General features: G+C 55.6%; 1 protein-coding gene across 3 annotated transcripts in view; it reads right to left on the bottom strand.

Moving 5' to 3' along the window:
- The window catches only part of CPLX2 (complexin 2), a 67,212-nt gene that overhangs the window by 4,306 nt on the left and 40,453 nt on the right, over window positions 1-22,453 (bottom strand). For 2 of the 3 annotated variants that reach the window (XM_066273329.1, XM_066273330.1), the window contains 2 exons: window positions 666-781; window positions 346-521 (listed from right to left, as the gene is read on the bottom strand). In XM_066273329.1, the coding sequence (XP_066129426.1) occupies window positions 346-521; window positions 666-781 (292 nt within the window). Of the gene's footprint in view, window positions 1-345; window positions 522-665; window positions 782-8,192; window positions 8,356-22,453 lie in introns of those variants that run through there. The other variant, XM_066273331.1, reaches the window with a different exon arrangement.

Here is a 22,453-nt window from a genome sequence, read left to right as displayed (position 1 = left end):
ATTTTGGTGACCAAACTTGACTTCAGCTGATGGAAGGCCACTTAGAGCCTTGGTTTATTACAATGGCGATCTGTTTGGCACAGAGCGGCAGCTGCAGACCCACTGGGAGGGACACCGAACAGTAACTGGTGCTCTGGGCACTGGGGTACTTTTCAGAAATCCCCAAATTCTGGATTCTAAGCCTATGTGGTCTCCAGGGTTTCGGGTAGGAGATTGCATGAGGTGAGAATACTGAGGTTCAGAGCTCTAAGGTCCGAGATGGGATTCCTTGGAGTCTGAGGTGGCTTGGGGCCCCACCGCACCCCTGTGCCTCCTACACTCGGGTGGGCAGGCGGCAGTGCTGACCTTGTCGCGGATCTGCTGCCGGACCTTCTCCCGCTCGGCCTCCATGCGCGCATGCTTGGCCTTGCGCTCCTCCTCCTGCTGCCGCAGCGCCTCCTGCCGCTCCTCCTCTTTCTTCTGCGCGTCGGGGTCCTTCTCCTCCTCCCCGCCCAGCATCTTCCCCATGTCCTTGGTGGCCCCTGCAGAGGGGGGGGGGGATTGGCAAGGGAGAGGGCCAGGTCAGGGGACCGGGGCTGGGAATGGCGGGGCCTGGTGTGTGGAGGCCCTCCCCCTCCTGGGTCCGGACCCCGGGTGAGGGTGAGGGTGCAGGGCTGCGGCCTCACCTCCGAGGGCCTGCTTCATGACGAAATCCATGTCGGACTCAGTTAGCGTGCCTCCGCCCACGGCCGGACTCTCATGCAGCGCGCCTGGCAGGCCTGGCTGGGGGCAATGTGCCAACCTGCAAAAGAAGAGCTGGGGTGAGAAGGGAGAGACCTCGGCATGGGCAGGGTGCCAGGGTTAGATGCACAGTCGCCTCGTTCTGGCTCAGGCTTGCACCCCTATCAGTCTGAGGCCAGGACGCAATGCCCTGGCACAGGGGAAGGGGCTACTTCTTGAGCATTTGCTAGGCCCTAGGCACATAGATGCTGTCGAACAGCTCATCTCTATTTTACAGCCATCTTGATCATGATTGCAGTCAGGAGTCTTGAAAAGAGCCCGTCCTGAGGACGCAGGCAGAGCAGGGTTCTAACGCTACCGGCACTCCTTCTTTGCCACGTGTTCCTCAGACGAGTTACTGAGCCTCCTTAAGCCCCGTTTTCCTCCTGTCAGAGAGAAATGATGGAGCGTCCTTTCTCAGAGCTGCTGTGGACACTGGAGAGAGCTCCAGCCTGGGCCACTGGCTCCACCCCTGCACGGACCGAGGGGTGCTCAGGGGCCCACAGATCAGGGCCGGGCGAGGAAACGGGAACAGCTAGCTTGGATGAACGTATCCAAACCTCTACAATTAGACAAATGGAGAAACCTATTATTTTTATTGCAGCATACATGTAAGTTTCGTGTTTTATGGCTTAATATTGATTTTTATTTTGAACTGCACGTGGGGGTAGAGTCACGATCATCTTCTTGGGGCTTAAGGGCCTAGAGTGCTGAGCATGGGCCTATCAGCACTCAGCTTCTGTAGTCCTCCTCCCGCTCCCTAAATCACCAGCTTTCAGTTTTTATTATATTTTTTATTGTTATTATTTTGCCTCAGAAGATTTTCTTCAAATAAAAACTTAATGGGAATCTCAATATGCGAAATATGTAAAAGTGGAACCACTGCAGTGGTCGGGGGCAGGGGTAGAGAGCCTGGAGCCCCTCCCCTCGCCTGCCTTTCACCCCGCTTCCCCACAGCCCTAAGAATGTGAACCCCAACACTCGAACTGCTAGAGGCTTCCTTTGTATTTCAACCACTCACAGTTTCACCCGTTCTCTCACAGGCAGAGCCACCAGACACCCCCCTTTGGGGAGTGGATGGGACATCTGTGAACTGTCCAAAGTGTGATGTGGCTCAAGGGTCACCTGAGGCCAGAATGACACTCTGCATGGCCTTTCAACCCCACACTGCCTCGGGGTCTCTCTGTTTCGCTAGGAAAAAGGGGTCCTGTGAAATGGCAGGCAGACACTGCAGCCAGGTTGAGTTCAAGGTCACTGGCTGTCCGTCGGTGATGGATTTTCCTCATTTCTTTCAAAATGAGAAAACATATTGTTAGACTGAGATCTTTTCATAAAATGGGGCCTGAGAGTTTATTTTAGGATGTCTACATGATCAAACCACCTGATAGGCTGTTTTGAGGAGAGAAAGGCATGATAGAGTTAAAAAAAAAACAAATCCCTACAGGCTCTGGCATCCAACACACCTGGTTTGTTACCCAGGCTCGCTGCTTGTTACTGGGCCTGTGGAAGCTTCACCTCGTTCCCTGCACGGTGAGGGCGCATTAAGACTGCCCCTCTGCTGATGTCTGAGGGGAAGACAACATGCCGGTCAAGTGCTTGGTGTGTGGCAGGAGCTCATTAGCATTAGCCAAAGCTGACCGCCTTAATGAGGAGGACGCCCCAAACAGACCAGCACTTCTTGGCTGGGCAGAACCCACCCCGACCCGGAATTCCAAGTACGAAGTCTGCTCAGCTCAGTCAATCAAGGTTTTCCCTGGATTCAAACGTGGTAGAGAGACTGCATTTCCAAGAACGAGAGGAATACAATGTAAACACTGAGTGATTTCAGGACCCATTGGGTTCTTCCTCCTGTGTTTACATGTCGCTCAAGGAATTGCCAGGTGGTGGTAGAAGACGCCCGGCTCTAGTCTGAGATGTTTCAAATTGGTTGGCAGGACACCTGGGCTTTAGTTTCAGCCTCCTCCCTAAACTGCTGCTCTGGCAAGTCTGCCCCAGACCAGAGGATCCTTCTGAGCCCTCTTCCCAGCACTGCTGTGGGAGCAGTTCTGAAGCATTTGAACTGCTGGCCACTCCACTGCATCCTTAAGTCCCTCTCTTCTCTTGATTCTGTGACTGGTGTCTTCCCTTTCTCCATCTCTTACTGCTCCCTGCCCCCCAGTCCTCCCTCCCCCCCTACTCTTCCCACCCATTCCCCTTCTGTCTCTTCTCCTCTCTTCTCTTTCTCTCCTTTGCTGACTCCTCTTCTTCCTCTTGTATCTTCAAGGAGGTTGTTCTCAGGGCTCTGACCTCAGCCTCTTTTTCCTCTCAAACCTTTCCCTAGGGAAAAACCATGCTTTCTAGGGGTCTTAATGACTGCTGATAATGACACCTAGACATGTTATCGGGGCTCCAGACTCCTGTATTCACTCAGCCAACAAGTATTAATTGAGCACCTGCTATGTGCCAGACAGTAAGTATGTCAGGTACAGAGAGGATAGAGCAGTGAACAAGACGGAGTCCTTTCCTCATGCAGATTGCATTCTGGGAGTGCGTGTGGCATGCGTGTGTTTGTGTGTATAGGGAAAGAGGCCATAAGTAAGTCAAGAAGTGCACTTGCATTTCTCGTACACACTCCTACCATGGGCCCTGCTCAGACTTAACATGCCGCCTCTCTGTCACTAAACCGTCCCCCTCTCCAGACTCCTCTGCTTCCATTCATTTGTTCTCAAACACTAATGATCACCATTTGTCCCCAGGACACGATGTATCTACTCAAGGGTGGAGTGTTCTCCATGCTTACGTCCATATTGCTCTGGGTGCCTCCTACTCCGGGCCTGCTGGGGCTACTGAGCCAAGCTTCTAGGATCCTCCTCAAAGTTCTGTTGCCCACTCCCAGCATGGTCCTCTTAGCTCTTAAGCAAGGTCTTATTCGCCCTGTCCAGGCCTCCCTAACCGCCATCGCGAGGCCCAGCGCACTCTTACGCCATCCGCTCAGCAGGTGACTTTCCCCTCACTTCCCGTGGTGCAGGGGAAGACTCCGTGAGCTCTGTGGTCAGGCACGGCTGACTTGCATCCTCAATCTGCTACCTTCTGGCTGTGTGACGATGAGTAATTGACTTAACCTTTCTGGTGTTGGTCTCCTCTATAAAGTGAGGATTATAATACCACTGTGAAAGGTTAGGAATAATTTATGGACTGCGTCTGGCACGGGATGGGGGCCAGTCGGTGGGGACTGTTACTGTTCTCAAAGCGATGAATGCCAGCTAGTGTGAGCCCTGTGCCCTCCCCTCCTCCTAGCTCCTGAGGAAGAGGGCCCCTCCTTCCCTGGGAGCCAAGCCATCTGCCTTCACTCAGATTTTCTCCCTTTGCACCTCCTCCTGGATCCATTCGTCACTCCCTCTTTTAAATCTCTCCTCCGTGGGTCTCTTATCCCCTGCTTCTCCAACTCTGGCTCTGACCCCACCCTCCCCTTCGTCTGTCTCTGCCCTCTCACTTCATGGTGCAGGGATCTCAATGACTTGGTGTCTCTGCTTTTCCCCCTCCTAGTCACGCCCTACAGCCCTCAGATCAGGGATCTGCTGCCTCTGCACTGCCCCCCAAACTGCCCGGGTCACACTTGCCAGAGGCGCCTGCACATCAGACCCGGCGGACCGGGAGTGTCTGCACAGCCCTCCGCCTCCTCCATGCGTCTGTCTGCAGCGTCAGATGTGGAGGATGACCACCCCCCACTCCAGGCTTCTTCTGCCTTCTTGGAGCTCCGGAATTCCATGACACAGCACTCTTGTGCTCTTCTTATCAGACAGGACCTCTCTCCCTCCTCTGCTGGCTCCTTTCCTTTAAAACAGCCATTTTCAACTTTTTTCATCTCACGGCACACATAAACTAATCCCTAAAATTCTGAGGCATACCAAAAAATATAATTTTTGCTGATCTGACAAAAAGCAGGTATAATTTTGACTCATTCACATCAGACATCTATTGTGTTGGCTGTTGTAATTTTTCTTTATCCGACAGTCTAAGGGAAAAGAGGTCAGTGCCCCTGACTGAACAGCCAGGTATTGCATGTTTTTAGCATTCTTGCAGCACGCCGTGTGCCACAGCATACTGATTGGAAATTGCTGCTTTCAGATGTAGCTGTTCATTAGGCAATCACTCCCCCTCTTCCCTTCCCACTGCCCCTCCCTCCCCCACTATCTTTCTTGGGAATCTCACCTATTCTTGTTATTGGTTTATTCCTTTTAATAGCCACAGATTGATCTCTCTTCCCCTCACCCCTTCTCTCCCCCCCTTCTCCCTTCACCCACTCTCTTCACAAACCTACACATTTCACTCTCTGCTGGGTATTGTTGCGTGGATAATCTCAGTTCACCTTGTCCAAGGAGCAGTCTCATCCTTGCCTCCCTCACCCAACCGTCCTCTCCTCCAGTGTGCCTGGTCCCACCTGTCTCAGCGGAAAGGGCCAGACTCAGCGAATTCACTTACTCACTCACACCACAAATAGTCTCTGAGCACCCGCTCTCTGCCGGGCATTGTTCTGGGTGCTGAGGCCGTGGCAGGCAGGGCACGAGGGAGTCCCAGCCTCTGCTGTCACAGCATTCGGGCGGCTGTGGAGGCAGACGCTGGGCAGAGACCACACAGGGACTCGGTGAGTGACAGTCGGGATGGGGCGCTGAGGGAGCAGTCCGGGAACTGGAGCTTCACAGAGCGGTCAGTGTTCACACACCCCCTCTCCCACGGCCGCTAATGCCTTGGTTGGGGCCTCGCGGTTCTGGATTTGTGCATAAACTTAGACTCTGTCTCTCCCTCAGCTCTCATCTGGCCTCCACATGGTCTCCGGCTACTCTTCCCAGAGGGCAAATCTCCTACAAACCCAGCCTGCCACGGCTCCACATGACCTTGTTAAACCGGTCAGAGTCCTTGTGCTGACCTTCAATCCTGCACAGTCCAGCACCTGCCTGCCTTGCCCTTCATTTCCAACTCCTTGCCTGTGGCTCCGCCTCAGGTGTGCTCCAACACATAGTATTACCTCCAGGCCCCGGGGCCTTGGTTTGTGCTGTTTCCGCAGCCTTGGAAAGGACCCGTTAACCTCATCTCTGCCAGTTCAAATCCTGGTTCCACTATTTATAAGTGACCTTGAGCAAGTGGCTTTTCTGTAACATGGAGACAATAACACGTATGCCCTAGGCATGTGGTGGACATTAATTAAATGCTCAGCCGGTATTTGGCACATAGTAGGTGCCCAGTACATATTGGCTATCATCACCATCATCATCGTCATCATCTTTGTCATCAACAGCAGCAGTATTAATTTTCAAATATCCCTCTCAAACATTATTCCCTCCATGAAATGTGCCGGATCTCCTCAATGGGACGTGTTGGGATCTTCCTCGCTTGCTACCCTTGGCACTTTCTAGGGCAGGTGTCCCCAAACTATGGCCCCCTGAGGCCATTTATCCAGCCCCCACTGCACTTCTGGAAGGGGCACCTCTTTCATTGGTGGTCAGTGAGAGGACCACTGTATTTGGCAGCCCTCCAATGGTCTGAGGGACAGTGAACTGGCCCCCTGTGTAAAAAGCTTGGAGATCCCTGTTCTAGGGAGCCGTGACTGCCTCCAGCTTGTGCTCTGTCCAGCTCTGTGTCTTTCTCTTCCCCGTCCCCCTGGGCTCCTCCCTGTGTCCTGTGCATTGTTTTCTGTCCCAGAGTCCGCAGTTTCTCTTGGTTCCTGGTGGAGCCAGCCTTGGGATGTACTTGCTGACTTGAATGTTCTATGAACGTGTGAGAATGTACGCGTTTGAGGTATGATCTGCGTGCTGCCTCTGCACTTAGGCATCACGTGCACCTGCGTGGGCGTGTGTGCGGGCGTGTGTGCGGGCGTGTGTGGAGGGATTTTGCCATATGCCTGTAGGAGTGCCGAGGTCCAGCAGGTTGCGTGCAGTGGAGGATTTTATCTAGACCGCCAGGAGGCGCTCCTCAGCGGTTCTGCCCGAAGCTTGGGTTTATCCCGGAGCAGGAAAGGTGGTGGTGGCTGGTGGAGGGGGGGTGTGCTGGGGGTGCTGGGTTGGGGGAGGGGAGGCGGAGGATGGGATAAAGGGGTGCTGCAGCATTAGGTTTCCTTGCCTTCAGCGCTCCCCGGATAAGGTGCCTCTTCAGCTTCTTCTCCTTGACTCCCTCCCAGCCTGTCCCAGACCGAAGGCAGCCGGGGCACCTCCCGAGGCTCTGCCGTCTGAGCCTCTGGCCGGTTTCAGAACTGGGTCCCTGCCATCTGACAAGCAGGCTCAGGCACCTGCAGTGTTTGTCCTTGTGGTTGTTTTTCTGTTTTCTTTCTTCTTCTTATTTTTTAAATGGCTCAAGTCCGGACTATATTCACTGCAACTCAATTCAACACTCATTTGCTTTTTTGCCACCCTCCCCTAACAGAGGTTGTTCATCTACCCCCACTCTACCCTACCCACCCCGTCCCATCCCACACCCCTGGAGGGGAGCAGCACTGGGGGAGGGGCAGGGGCAGGGGAGAAGGGACAGGGGTAGGTACCTGCCCCTGCAGAAGAGCACTGGGGGGGGGGCTTTGCGGCTCCCTGCACCCCGCCTCCCGCAGAAGGGGGAACGGGGATCCTGGCGCCCCTCTCTCCGGCCCCCACACCGACCAGCACAGCCAGCCGCTTTGCCTGGGCTCTCGCTTGGCGACTGAGAGCACCCCTCCCCCAACACATATCTCCAACCCAGGACTCAGCCCGGTCTCAAACTTTGCTGAGGGAGGGGGCAGAGTGGGGCCGGCGAGGGCACAGAAGAGATCCTTCCTGATGACCACAGGCAGCTTGCTGGGCTGCCCCAAGCAAGGCTCCTCCGAGGACAAATAATCCCCTTGGTCCCCCACCCCGAGAAGGCATTTAGGCTCCCTCCCCGCCACCTGCGGTTTGTCTGCTCCCCTCCCACCGCCCTCTGATTCACTCTGGGAGCCCATACTGTACCTCGCGGGGGCGGCTTCCTCCTCCGGGGCTCGAGGGCCCTGGCGGGCTCCCAGTTAAGTAGCTTAGATCGAGATCCCTACCTCCACCCCCACCCTTGGGAGCTCGAAGTTATTCTCTGGGTTCAGACCAGACCCTCCCATTGCCCTCGGGCGGTCCTGGCTCCTCAGGAGCCAAGCTGTTTGGGGCTTCTGTGGGGGAGGGGTCCCGGGGCCCACACCCCTTCCCAGTCTGCTCCCCTTCCCTTCCTCCCAGCCTGCTCGCTTCCCCGGGCAGGGAGCTGTCCTTTCAGCACCACAACGAGCGCCTGGGAGGGTGCTTGCTGCTGCCGCGCGGCCCCCTGTTCCTGCGCCTCGGCTGTCTTGGGGAGCTGTCCCCCCGAAAGCATTACTCCCCAGCCTCCCGGGCAGCCCTCCAGCCTCGAGAGGAGAGCCGGGACCCTGTTGCCCACAGCCGGCTCCGCCCTCCCGGCCCGCGGCCAGCACCGACCTGCGGTCCCTGCAACCGTCTGAGCCTCTGCAGGGCTCCGGCCGGCCAGACTCAGCGAGGCGGTTCCTCCTGCTCTTCCAGCTCCCACCGCCGCTGCCGCCGCCGCGTGCAACTCCGCCCGGCGAGCTGGGGCCGCTGCTGCCGCCGGAGGCGCCCTCCAATCACACCCCTCAGCCAGGCCCTGACGTGCTGCTGCTCCCCTTCCAGATGGGAAATTCAAATCTCTCTCTCTCTCCCTCTCTCTCCGCTCTTCCTCTGTCCCTCCCTCTCTTCCTCTCTCCCCTCTCTTCCTCCTCCCTCTCCCTTTCTCCCTGCTTCCCCCCCTCTTCTCTCCCTGAACATCCCTTCCTTCTTCACCTTTGCCTGTCCTGCTCACCCTGCCAGCCCTCCCTGCTGCCACCTGTCTCGGCCAGAGCTGCTAGGGGCACAGGCTCGCTGTTTCAGTGCCCGAGGGGATGGAGGACCGGTTCTCTAAGGCAGGACGGGAAGGTCACCGCGCAGGAAGGTCCTCCTTGACTCCTCCAGGTGGAGGTGGGAGCACTCTCCCCAGGGTTCCCACCACCCCGAGACGCACGCACGCCTGCTTCAGGGCTGTCCCTCTGCTCGCATGCCTCTTCCTGGGAGCTCCTACAGGACAGGACTGCCACCAGACCATCTTGGTGGCCTCAGCACAGTGTCCCGCCTCAGGAGCATTCAGGAAGTACTGATGCATGCTGTGGGTAAGGCCCCACAGGGGGCAGGGAGCCCTCCACATGGCCCCAGAGGTTGCAGACTGCTGCCACGTAGCAGCGGACTGAGGCCAGGCCGTCCCTTCTAGATCAGCTATCCTGGGCAGACTAAGGAATCCTGCGGTAACTCTATTCTAGAAGGTCACTTCTTCCTCTCCAAGGCCCAGGGAAGAAGAGGGGACCCCAGGGGGCAGGGCCGCATGTGCCGCCGCCCCTAGCCTTTCCTCATCCTCACACACTTTTATTTCTGTGTGTTTGTTTCATTGCTGTCTTGTAATGAGTCTTTCCATTCTGCCTGCCATCTTTTGGCTCCAACATGCTTCCTTTAATCCAGCCCAATGTGTAGGAAAATGGCTTAAGAGAGGAGGGGCCCTGTATCAGGCCTTGAAAAGATTTGCAGGAGTTTACACATCAACCAGGGTTGTGTCAGAGTGGAGGTGACTTCTGCTCCTGGAAGGGGATGGCATCCTTCCAGCAAGGGTGTGGCAGGAGCAGCCAGGACTGGGTCTGGGAGAGGCAGGAGGCGGGATTTTGTTTCAATAAGGGGGACTACTCCTTTGCACATGTTCACAGCAGAGGCCTCAGGGTGGAGAGCCCTTTCCCCACAAGTCAGAGGCCAGGGTGGATCTTGCTCCGGTACCTGGAGGGTCACCTTCTGAAGCTCATCTCTGTTCTCCCTCTACAGGCTAGGGGGCTCGGCGTAGGGAAGGTCCTTCCTTTATGTCCGAATTCCCTGCTTAGCACTAGACTGGGCCATTCTGGATTTTCCTTCCGCTTCCTGTGGCAGACACTAATGGAGCAGGGCAGAGGGAGGCTCTTTGATTAGGATGACTTAGACTCGGCACTGATGCCTGAGGGGAGTTCTGGGCAAGGAGATCTGACGGCCTGCCGTTTCGGGACTCACGGTCCTCCTCCTCTTCCTCCCTCCTTTCTCTCCATTCTCACGGTTCTTACGGTTCTTACAGCTGGTCGCATTGTGGTTACATTTGGGGTTTCTCCGCAACGGGTGTTGCCTTTGATGTGGATGTTGACCAATCTGGCCCAAAAACCCAACTTAACCTTCAGAAAAATACTGAGCTCAGTTCTGGGCACCACAGTTTGAGGTGGAATTTGGTAAGCGAGAGTATGTTTAGAAGAGAAGGTGGTGGTTTGGTGGTGGGCATCCGGACAGGTCAGATGAGGGCAGGTTGAAAGATCTGAGGCCCACCCTCCTGGAGGAGAGACTGCCAGAAGGGGAGTTGGCCCTGAAGGGCTGGCAAGTCGTGCTCAGCTGTCATTCCAGCACTTCACACGCTGCCCGGCAGAGCAGGTGCTGAGGAGATAGATGCTCCTTGGATGAATGAATGACCATCGAAAAGAAAGAGGAATACTATTGTTTCTACGGCTCTGAAGACAGAATTAGGGCAGTGGGGGAAAGGTCAAGGGAGCAGACAGACGCTCTAAGAGGAAGAACGTAACACCAATGAGCTGTCCGGCCACAGTACGGAGTGCCTTACGTGAAGTGGTGAGCTCCCCAGTCCTGGAAGATGGCAGTAAGGGTGACAGGTGGCAGCTAAATCCCCCTTTGAACCCAAGCTCCTATGAGTCTATTAAGACTGCATGAGCTGACATGAGTCATGTCTACTGCAGAAAGTCTTACTGGTGCATAAAAGGACAGCTCAGTCAAGTTTTGGTGACTTCACCCTGTTGAATGCTTAGGGTAAATCCTGACACTTGAGCTATTGGTGCTTCCTGTCAAGAGAAGATGGTGGAGAGATGAATGCTTGCTCCTTGTTCAGTGTTACCAGTCTGGACACGAACAGATACTCTTGTTTTCACTGCAGAAAAGTCACTACACATTAAAAGTGTTTCCTAATGATTGAAATCCTACTAATCATAGCAATAGCGACTGTCGGGCTCCCAGTATGCCTCAGGCGCTCACTGTGGGGCTTTGCATGAATGACATCTCTCCTTTAGTTCATGTAAACCCCTGTTTTCGAGACGGGGAAGACAAGGCCCAGGGACCTACCGCGAGTCTTGGGCAGAGCCAGGACGCCAGCCCGGGCCGGCCCGACACCGAGCTCCGTGGTCCGTCCACCACCCTGGGCTCCTTCTCTTCTGCACATTCCACAGCCTATGGAAATGTAACTTTTGCTCTGCAGATATTTTTTTACATTGACATTTACAGTCTTTCCTATCTAGTTTTCTCACTTAAAAAAAAAAAAAAAAGAATTCACACCCAGTTCGGGGTCCTCGTGTCATGTGGGTGGTCGGCACGGCCTTCCATCTCAGGCGTCTCTAATCCAGCCGGCTGCATTCGCCTCCCCACCCTCACCCCCGCCCCCCAGCCTCGGGTCTCTGCAGAGCCTGCTCTCTCTGGACAGGTTCTGAGAGTCACCTGGTAGAACGTGGGTCTGGCTCTGCTTAGGGTTCCTTCCCCTGGTCTGTGCTGAATCTCCACTGCTGTTTAGGAGCTCCGCCAGCTGGGGCAGGGGGCCAGATCTGAACAGATTTTTAAAATGATACGTGCATGCCTTGAATGTTCACTAGGAAGCCAATCAAGAGAGCTAATGTCAGTACTTTGTGTGGGGATCGAGGAACAGTATGTGACGAACGACAGCTGTCACAGAGCATAAATGTGGGTATCAGCGAGAATGGCTGTCGTCCAAAGGTCAGCCGATTTCTTCCCTGCAACTGCCTCAGCCCAAAGGGCGCTCCGGGTGCAGAGCGGGAGGTGGGCAGGCGTCTGGGGAGCGCCAACTGCCAGCCCTGATCTGGGGCCTGCTGGGTGGGTGCAGGGAGGCATCGGAGAGCTCCAGATGCCAGCTCCGCATCCTGCTCTTCTAGCTGGCACCTGGAAGGGCAGAGCTGCTCGTGGTTGGAAGGGGTGGCCATGTGCCCCAGGCAGAAGCATGGCAGTACACAGGGAACGGCTCTAGACCACTTGGCTCATCTGATGCATGGCTTTCCTCTTGTCACTGATAATGGCCAGGGTGCCATCCCTGTTAAGGTGTGAGGTCAGGGTCCTGGTCATTCTCCTTCGACATGAAATGACACAGCGTGAAGGCAAACCCATTGGCGTGCAATGTGCGTTTGTGTGTGTGTGTGTGTGTGTGTGCCCATCAGGGTGTGGCTGTGCAGGAAGTGGGCAGCACCCACGTGGAGGGCAGTGGTGCTAGGAGGGTCGGTGCGGGTGTGCCGCCATGCGACTCTTGAGTGTGTGGTGGTGGTGTGTCCTCCCCTGATGTGGGGTGACTCTGGCGTGAGCGTGTCGTCTGTGTGTGGCAGTGTGCGGCAAAGCGGGCTGCTGTTCCAGTGGCATATGCCTAGCACTGTGTGATGGTGCCGGTGTACAGCCGGGGTGTCGTGTACGGTGTGCTGGTTGTGCAGTGTGCGACCACAGCGGGTGGCGCTTTCACAAGCTGTGTCGGAGGCAGAGGCTCTGGGGATGCTGTCCTTTCTGTGGCATGGCGTCTGTCTAGCTGGAGCTGCCCACGAGAGGTGACACAGGTGGTAGGATGTTACCATTAATATGAACTGGTGCCACCACTGGGTGTAAGTGTGCAGATGTGTGTGACAATAGGCTGGACTGGCACATGTGTCACTGCTATTATGTGGGGCAGAAGGGTTGTACACGTGCAGCCACGAGAGTGTCATTACCTGTTAGGCAGGCAGGTTAAGTGTGTCAGTGAGAGTGACTGACCCCTCCTTTTCCATTCTCCTCCCACCAGCCAGGCCTATGGGGACCCAAGATGCCAGCCCCTGCCCCACCTGGCAGGCTAGAGAAATCTTGAATTCTCCACTGTCTACTTTGGTTTCTCAGAAAGAGGGTCCCAGATGTCCATCTGAACCCTGACTCATGTAGGTGGTGCACAGTGTGTGTGTGTGTGTGTGTGTGTGTGTGTGCGTGAACTCCCTGAGGGGCCTCTCAATCCCAGAACCCTGCCCCCACTCAGAACCCGTCCCCAGTCCCCAGCCCAGCATCAGGCCTGCCAGATTCTCTGAGGTCTTCTGCCACCCTTCATCCTGTCCCCACCCTCCCAGATCCAGGCACTCATTAGCATAGCGAAGCAGTCCTCTGCCCGCCCACACGCAGAACCAGAACCCCGGGATGTCCCTCTTGTCTGCAGCTTTCCTGGAACCGGGCAGTTTCCAGTCTGGCCCACCCGTCTGCATTTCCCCCACCACCTGGCACCACAGGGTGTTGTGACGGCATGTTCTCCCGCCCTTGCCTCTGGCTCTTTTCTGAGCTCTGTGCAGTGACTTGTCTCCCCTCTTCTAGCCTCAGCCCTTCCAACTCTCTGGGACGTGATCGGACCTCCCTGTCCATCATGAAGTCTTCCTCATGAGCCCGGGTGCTCCCGTGACTCTAGAACCAGCCGGTGCGCCCCTCCTGGCCTCCGCGTCTGAGTCTGGATGCTCAGGCATAATGGATGCAGCATCCGAGTCAGCTCTGTGCCCTCAGGGGGCTCCCCTTCCAGAATGCCCCTCCATCCTGACGGCACTTGGTCCCTTCTCCTCTCCCCTTGTGAAATCCCTGCTCAGGAAGAGTCTGTATAACCTAGAGTCCTCTCTCAGGCACATAGAAACATGAACAGAGTTCCAGAACATAGAGTCATAAACAAAAGTCCATTCTGTAATCATACTTAAATCACAGAATCTACAGACAGGCTTCTTAGCCACTCTGTGTCTACGAGCGGCCCACTCCTACTCACCACTGCAGCGGGGCACTTGTTAGACAAACCAGATTCTTGGGTCTCATCCCGTGTGACCCAAGTCAGAGTCTCTGAGATGGAGCCCAGGAGTTGGCACTGGTTCCCAGGCCCCAGGGACTTCGGATATACCCACTCGCTGAAAACCCTTGCCTCGGGTCAACAGAACCTGAGGATCAGATGTTTGGGGCCTGTGTCTTTCAGAAAAAAAACAACAACCAAAGAAACTGAATCACAGCACCGTAGAACTATTTTAGGATCGATAGCAGCTTAGACTCGTGTACACACACATTCACTCACAACTTTGGAATCTTCAATTCTGTAAATGTTAATGTCTAGAGTCATGGGGTTGGAAATGACCCTGGTCTTGGAGGAATTTTTCTTCTTTAGCCTCACTGCTCCTTTTGGAATGGAAGACCCCTTCCCCTGTCCCCTTGCAGGGCGGCCTTCGAGGGGTCACCTCCAGCTGCAAACATAGATGTTCTTTCCACTCGGGTGCCGAGGCGGCTGGCCGAGCCCCTGCCCCCACGGAGCGAGGGAGCTGGGAAGGACTCCTTGTTTCCGGCGAGGCTAGGACCAGTGCATCACGGCCCGTGGAACAGACCTCGCTCTTTGATAAAACGAGTATGAGGGGCATTACTGCTGTCTCCCCAAAGCAGGCAGGCGTGTGTGAGGACCACAGACACCAGAGGCTAATCAGCTCTGCAGCTTCTGCTCAAGGAAATGAGAGAGAGAGAGAGCGAGCGTGTGGAGAGGCAGCAGCCTGTGATCCTGGAGATTGATGGGCAGGCGTGTGCGTGCGTGTGCGTGCGTGTGTGCATGTGTGTGCATGTGTGAGGGGAGGAGTGGAGTGAGGGGAGGAGAGGAAACATGCATGAGAAGCCACCTTTCTCGTCTTCTAGCCCAGGGCCCTCGATTTACAAACAGGGAAACAGGAGCAGGAAGGGGATGGGACTTTCTCAACACTAGGCAGCAAGTTAACGGAACTCCCAACTCCTGGACCCCCGGGAAATGTCCTTCCCAGTTACAGCCCAGCACACAGCTCCACACTTCTCAGAAACACCTGCCGTGGGCCAAGCGGTCTTCTGGGGTTGTACAGGGGTCAGCCCTTGCAGCTGCACAACAGCCTGAGGTGGTAGGTGTTTCTCGCTCAATTATTGACGGCAGCCGTGCATGGAGGGCCTGTGACACCCCGGACATGCTCCTAGGCAAACAGCGATGTATACGAAGTTTCGGGGTTCCTCTTTCCCCTCTTACTCCATAGAGAGAGAACACCTGGACCAATCACATGCTCAGGTGGATCCTTTCCCTCTGGGGCCTCTGATAGGCAGCGCTCAGAAGGGAGTGGGGCAGAGATGCCCACAGCGGACGACAATACAACACCCCACGTGCTGTCCTAGTGAAGAGGCAGCTCTGAGGAGGAGGAGCAGATACACACAGCTTGTAAGCCAGATGGGACTGGAAGCCCCAGGCAGGGAAGGGACAGATGCCCAAGTCATCCCAGAGGCACCGTGGGGGAGACCCTGGTGGGCTTGGCCACGGGGAGGCGTGGGTTACATCTCAGCAGCCCTCTGCCCCTTCCAGAGGGTGCGACTTGCCTCTGAGGCTCAGTTTTCTCCTCGGCAAAGGTGTGGGGGTGGCCCTGACCTCCCAGGGTGACTGTGAGGCTTAGATGAAATGGTGTTTAGGAAACTGCAGCCCAGTCTCACCGGCCGTAATTCTCGCTCCCTCTCACACCTGAGCGAGGCAGGGGTTGCTTCTGGAGTTGGGGCAGTATGACCGCTAGACAAAACCTTCCTTCTACAATCTTCTCGGTCAGAGAACTCTGACTCATGTTTTCCCTGAGTTCAAGTCGGAATTAGAAAGAAAAGAATTTGCAGCTGAGAGGAGAATTGGGAGATGTTTCTTTTTCTCCTTCACCCTTCCTGGGGCTTCCTCCGTCCTCCCCAGTGTCCTGGGGACTTGGGACATCGTATTCCCAAACGGAAATCGCCTGAAGGAGGTCGGAGGGGGGCTTAGTCCTCAGGCTGAGAACAGGAGGAATGTTCTGCCCACACATCTCAAAACAGCTGCTCGGTGCCACTCAACCTCCAGTTGTTTCTTTCTGGCAGAAAAACAAAGAAAAATAGAACCACTTTTTATTTGGCAAACAAATCGGGTTGGAGAGGTCTTGGGAAAATGAAGCCAGGGAAAGGCTTAAAGGACCGAGGAGGAAGGAATTTTCATTTACTGAGCCTCAAACTGCTGAAGGTGATTTGTAATCTTCATTTGATTGGATTCCCACGCCAGTGCCTCCCTGACCTGAAATGTCACCACCGCCACTGTATATATATTCAGACAGAAGGGTGCTCTGACTCGGAGACATTAAGCTCCTTCTTCAGGTAGCACTGTTGGAGAAACAGTGGCATCAGTATATGACCTGGGTGGTGTCCACAGGCGGCCACATTCCCAGAGGGGGACTTGGTAGGTTTCGAGAAGCTAAGCCCGGCTCTGGAGTTTTGGGACACAGTCCCATAGTTTGGGTGACTCTAATAGGAGCACCTAGATGGGGATCTTGCCACAGCCTGGCCCTTAATAGGGTTGGGGGGTCTGAGTCTGAAGGTGTGATCAAGAATGATGGCGTCAGGAGGTCCGGGCCCCAGAACGAGGTCCTAAGTGTCTAAGTAAGAGGTGCCCTCTGTGGCAGCCCCGTGCCCATCTGGTCGGTGTGGCTCAGCCTGGCTCTTCACGCTAGCCGTCTGACCACTGCTCCTTCTGCTCGTGCCTTCAGACTGGCTTCCAGGCCGCCCAAGACCACAGCTGGCCCACACACAGTCTGGTTGCATCATCCCCTCCTAAACCATGCGGAGGTCACAGCTCATCTCGCCACCGAGCACCCACCCCTCTCTCATGTGGCATCAGCTTTGGAGGAACCAACCTGTGTATTTCATTTGATCCCATGGGTAGACCACCTGACCTGGGCTCCCCGTTGCTCCTGGACACACTGTCCACTGGCGTTGCTGAGCCTTGGCCTGACCTGCCTGCTCCTGGAGGGATGGCCTGGTCTGCCCTGCTCTGGGCAAGCGTTTACTGCGACCACCAGGACTCAGCTAACGCGTGAAGGGATCCCTTCTGGGAAAGAGGTGGAGCCAGGAGTGTCCTCCGTGCTCCCGTGTGGACCTTGTCATCAGAGTACCAGCGGTCCCAAACTTGACGCTTGTCTGCTTTTGAGCTCTTTGAGGATAGGGGCTCACGGAGGCTGAGAGAAGCCCTTTACTCCAGGACGAACTGCATGCTGGGACCCCTCCAGGTGCAGGGGGCACCACAGAGAAGAATAGACACGCCCCCGTCTGGTCTGGCAGGGGAAGCAGACGCTGCTCCCATAAACACACACACGGGGCCAGGTCCTCTCAGAAGGCTGCTGTGACATAAGAATGGATGCCTGCTTCATGCCTCTGGGCTCAGAGCCAAGAGGAGGGCCTGGCTCCCAGCAGGCCCTGGAGAAGTAGCCGTTAATGATTGAGTAGGATCATCCCTGGACACCCTGCTGCCCTCAGCCTTCCTTGATGACTGTCACTCTGGACGCCACCAGCACCTGTTTGTTAGTGACTTATCCCCCGTTTCCAGCCTGCACCCCCTCTTGGGGGGTCATTATAAATGGTATTTTTTACTTTGTGCGACACTCGCCTTTCCCAGCGGGAGCTGAACGAAGCATCATTCTCTTTGACTTCACGGGGCAGCTGCTGGCCCTTCTTGGTCCCAGGTCAGTCAGTCCGGGAGCCAGGAAGCGAGTGCTCCTCCGCCGGACTTCGATCAGGGCTCCCCTGGCTGTCCTCCTTCCACTCCTCACTCTGTCTCCCTCCGCAGGCCTGCTGTCGGCCCTCCGATGGGCTCTGTGCCGTCCTCTGGGCTTTGTCTGGCTCCACTAAGACCCCGAGGCGTCTTCCTGCTTGTGCCACGCCCCTGCTCAAAGCCTTCCAGGACTCACCCTTGCCTGTGGAATCAAGTCCAGATGGGGGAGAGGGCCTCCCTGGGTCCGGCGCCTGCGCACCCCTGTTCACCAGGCCGGCCCTTCCCTCCGCAGCACTCCCGCTGCGGGGCACTCAGCACTCCGAAGTTTATTTCCTTCTGTTATTAATAAGTTACACCCCCTTGGTTGTCTCCTCCCACTGGGTCCTAAGCTGCCTGAGGGCAAGGGCTGTGTCCTGCCCACCCATCCGTGGGTCCCTGACATCAAACCCAGGGCCTTCCCCACTGTGAATGCTCAACGCATGTTTTCAGAGGCGAAATCCATGGATGGCATTGCCTGACCTGCTTGGGGTTGAAGCAGCTTGTCCTGGCCCATGGGCCTTGAGCGATCGTCTCAGGGTGAAACCTGCAGACCCAGGTCCCTGCTGGGCCACGGACCACTACAGTAGTGCTGCCATCCCTGTTGAAATCTTAACTCTTTCCCTTTTCTTTGCATTCTTGATCCATTCACATAACCCCATGATTTCCTTTCATGCCTTCGTCACATCACTGTGGCATTTTTGTCATTGGGATATGTTTGCCATCGTGTGCTGTGGTGACATATGTTTCTGACATATTTGGTATCTCGGGAGTCCCTGTCCTCTCCCACTCCCAGGCTTTGGTAGAGCTGACTCCTCGCCCTACTTCCAAGGTGGGCATTAGACCCGTAGCCACAGCTCTGGAATGAAAAAGAAAACGACCCAGGTGAAGCCAATGAGAGTCAGCCCTGGGGCTCTAGCTGGAAACAAGGGGAAGGAGGCTTTCTGTGTCTCTGGGTTGGCAGGACTGGCAGAGTGTGGGCCTGCGCAGCTGGACTGTTTTGCCACCGCCTGGGGAGAGCCTGCCGAAAGGCGATGCCAACAGGAGAAGACCAGAGCCAAGAGCAGGGAAGGAGACATTTGTGATGATTGCGTTTGAGTGCCCGGATCTCTGTGCCCGTGAGGCTCCTCTGCCCTTGTGCTTTTCTGTTACGTGACCAATAAATGCCACACTTTCACTTTAGCTGTTCTGTACGAGGTCCCTGTCCCTGCCACCTGGGAGAGACCTGCTGGAATCTGTAACTTTGGAGCTGTGCATCCCCTCCTGCAGAAAACTTCTCATCAAGCAGGCCCTGGCCCTGGAAGGACCCCTGTCCCAAGAAGGAGCTGACCACCCTGGTCTCAGTTTTCTGTCCAAGCCGCCTTCCACGCTTCGTGGTCCTCAGGGTCACGCGGACTTAAAGGAGAGGAAGAGCTCACACTGTGGGGTCCTTGCTCATACTGCGTATCCACAGATCCCAGTTCACAGACCCACATCCCCTCAAAACTGCACATAGGTTTTGGCCAACAGCTCTGCAACTTTACCTTTGAGTGGCATCAGCACTCCTGGGCTAGTGCCACCCCTGCCGCTTGGTCTGTCTGCCCCTCGTTTGTCAGTGGAAGTCGGAACATTTGTCCTCCAGAGCAGTGCCTTCGGCGCCCCTGCTTCCAAAGGACAGTTTAGTAGCAGGAATTTCCCCGAGGGCCTCCTCAGTTTAAGCAGAGGCCGAGGCTTCCTCAGAAGTTCCGAGTGTCTCTGTCTCATCTCAGCTCTCTTCCGGGCTGTGATTGATCATCAAGCTTCTCACCGGTCCTTTGGTCCTTTATCTCATCTCTTTCTGTTGGACGGATTTGAAAGACCTCTGATTTTTGGCTCCATTGTCCTTCTCAAGGTGACTCTCAGGACGTCTTTGGACGGCGTCATTTTAGACCTCACTAAAATGGGCTTCCGGATTCTAGGTCATCAGTTTTAAAAGATTTTTCAAAAGATACCTATTTCTTTGCGACAGCTTCTCAAACATTTCTCTTGTTATTTTGCTTTTTTTTTGTTTTGTTTTTCTCACTGTAATGGTCAGACAACACTGGGCTGTGGCTGAAAGAGGGAGGAGGTTCTGTGTCATGTTGTGAAGCCACCACCTCAGCATGACTTCCAGGCTCACCGTGGTAGGAAGAGAGAGCGGGAGTGTCACCGAGGTCCCCACGCCACCAGCTGGGAGATGACCTTCTGGGCCAGCTTCTGTGTGCTCCTCCAGACCCACGCTCGCCCTCCCAACCCTCCTTGGTGCCCGGGAGGCTGGCTCAGACGGCCGGGCAGCTGGCTGCCTCTCTCCTCGGGCTTCTGGTTGTGTTCTGTCGACGGGAGGAGCTAGCAGGGGTTGGCGGCAGGAAGAGAACAGGCTCTCTGAGCCTCTCCGCTGAAGGCTACCACTCCTGTCAAGTGGCCCTGCCCACACAGCTCTCGGCTGCAGACTCGGCAACCACTCCCTCCTCGTCCTTCAGGTTTGGGAGTTAGAAACGGCTCCCCACCGATGCTGACCCTCCCCGGGTCAGAAAGGTGGGCGGTCCGGGGTCCGTGGGTCCTTGCCAGAACGGTGAGAAGCCCGGATGCTTGAACTAGGATGGGAGCCATCCATTGGGAGGTTTTAAGGAGCAAGGCAAGCGCACAGAGTGTCCCTGGTTGAATCTCGCTGTTCCCAGTCCCAAGTTCTCTGACCTCATTTGCACATTTCCTGAGCAATTTGCCAGCTTTGGAGAATTGAGAAGCTCCGTTAACGATCCAAGCATGTTTCTCCCTCACTTCTGGGGACACTGGGGCCTACCGTTCTTGGGGTGAGTCCCCTCCCTCCAAGGGAGACCACAGGCAGCCCAGCTCCCGCCCCAGACCCGCGCTGCAGGCAGTGCTACCCGGCGTGTGCCTGTCTCCACTCGGAGGTGAGGAAACTGAGGACCCAGCTTCTCCCACTCCCTCTTCACCTCAGGATGTCTCCCTCTGCCATGCGACAACCCACACTGCATCCTGTAAATAACTGCATGTTCCCAACACCTCTCCTCCTTCTCCTTGGAAACCTGCTCGCTCGCGACGTGCCGCGGGGTGTTAGGTTCCCGGCTTGGCTCAGCGCGGAGCATGCTGGGAGCTGCCGCGCGGCACCCGGACGCCTGGGGCGCCCCGGCTCTGCCATTCATTCACTACCTGGGTGACCTTGGGCCAGTCACCTTACCTTTCTGAGCCCTCAGTGTCCTCACCTGGCGCCTGGGGGATAGTGACTAACGTCTGCGATAGAGATTAAATGACAACTTGTACTAAGTGCCTGGCTGAGTGTGGGATTCCTGCAGAATGACTGACTGATGAAGGAATTTCCTCTTTCCTTCCTTCTCTCATCATTTCTGCCTCCTAGGTCTTTCTGGGGGCGGGCAGGGTCTCCACTCGTATGCCTGCAGGTGACATACAGGAACACTGCTGGCATTTCCTCCTTGGAAATGGCATGGGAAGAAGCTTGTTTTCAGGCACTGAGCCTGTAACCTGATGCAGTGGGGGCTAGTCACTGGGAGGCTGTGGTCTGGATTATTCAGGGGTCTCTGATGTCCCCTCCTAAGGGCTCTTTCCAACTCAGAATGACATCCCCAGATTGCAGGATCCACTCACTCAGAGTTCCTGCTGCCACAGTTTCATGTTTATGTTTGATTTCATCAGGTGGAAGGGAGAAGTCAAATGTGGCCTCTCTCTGGCTCTGACTGGCTGTTGTGGAAGAAGTAGGAGGGGCTCAGCCTGCAGGGCGGGGCGATCCTGCACAACCACTGAGGGCGGAGCCCAAGGAACAATGGTGATGGGGATGGGAACTAACTCACCCAGCCGCCCTGTGCCGGCCGCTGGTCTGCCTGCCTTAGATACCACTTATCTAAGCTACACAGTGACCTTTCCATAGAAGTGATAGTTTTATGCATGTTTCAGAGATGAGGAAAGAGGCAGAGAGAGGACAAGGTCACGCAGCTAGAGGTGCCATTTAGGATTCGCATCCAGGCTGTCTGGCCCTGGGGTCTGCCCTCTCCTCTCTGCACTGCTGGGGGGACCAGAATGTCTGAATGAGAGGTGGGCTCAGTACCGGCTGGGTGCAGAGTCAGGGGCCACAGTGACTATTCGGCACCGCCAGTGTGCCGCCGGCTCCTGCAGCACGGCTGTCTGTGTCTCTGGGTCACTTCTGTGGTGGACATCGGTGGCCCTGTGGCCCTTCTTCTGTAGAGCACCTTACTCTTCCTGTGGGCACCCTCACTTCCACTGTTCTCTGGCCGTGTGTTTTGGATGGAGTCCCCCAGTCTTCTTTACCTCAAGCTCTAGGGACTGGCACATAACCCAGGCCAAGGGTCTAAGGATGGACACGTGACTCAAGATGGTCCAGCGTAATCAGTCCTGGAGCTTATTCTGGAAATATTAGAAACAGTCTCCTTCTGTTGGAGTTACTGAACTGAGAGTGTGGGTCTGGAGCTGCAGGGTCTCAGTGGGAAAGAGCTTGTCTAAGGCGGAAGCCAGGCCAGAACAAAACAGAAGTGGTAGACAGACACACGGAGACTGTGCCCCGATTATACTGCTGACCTCCTGGATCACGCCCTCCCTGCAGTCCAGAATCTGCCCTCCATCTTTCCAGTTATAGGAATGTAAAGCCAGAAACCAGGGCCAGGGCCACTATCACAGCAGCCCTCTGGCCCATGCAGGTTCATATTGGATTCGGACAGTCGGTAAAGAAACAACAGAGCCACAAACTGGTGGGCCATGGTCTTTAATTCTAGCTTGCACCCAGCGGGCAAGTAAAAACACACACTGGGCTCCAAAACCCAATCACATTCAGTGCTCACAAAGCCACTGACTTATCCGAGTTTCCTAGAATCAAAGGTTTCTGGCTCACCAGCCTTATTCTCCTCAGTTCCCCATCTCCTTCCTTATCCCAGATACAAACTGCCCAAACTGGCTTCTCTCTCAGCACTCTGCCATCTTGGCTGCTTCTCCTGGCCTCCTCCACGTGGCCTCTTTCTGCTCTCTGCTCTGCTCTCTCATGCTAATCTCA

The sequence above is a fragment of the Saccopteryx bilineata genome, chromosome 4 (assembly GCF_036850765.1).
Source record: "Saccopteryx bilineata isolate mSacBil1 chromosome 4, mSacBil1_pri_phased_curated, whole genome shotgun sequence".
NCBI lineage: Eukaryota > Metazoa > Chordata > Mammalia > Chiroptera > Emballonuridae > Saccopteryx > Saccopteryx bilineata.
This window is presented reverse-complemented; position numbering and strand designations above follow the sequence as displayed.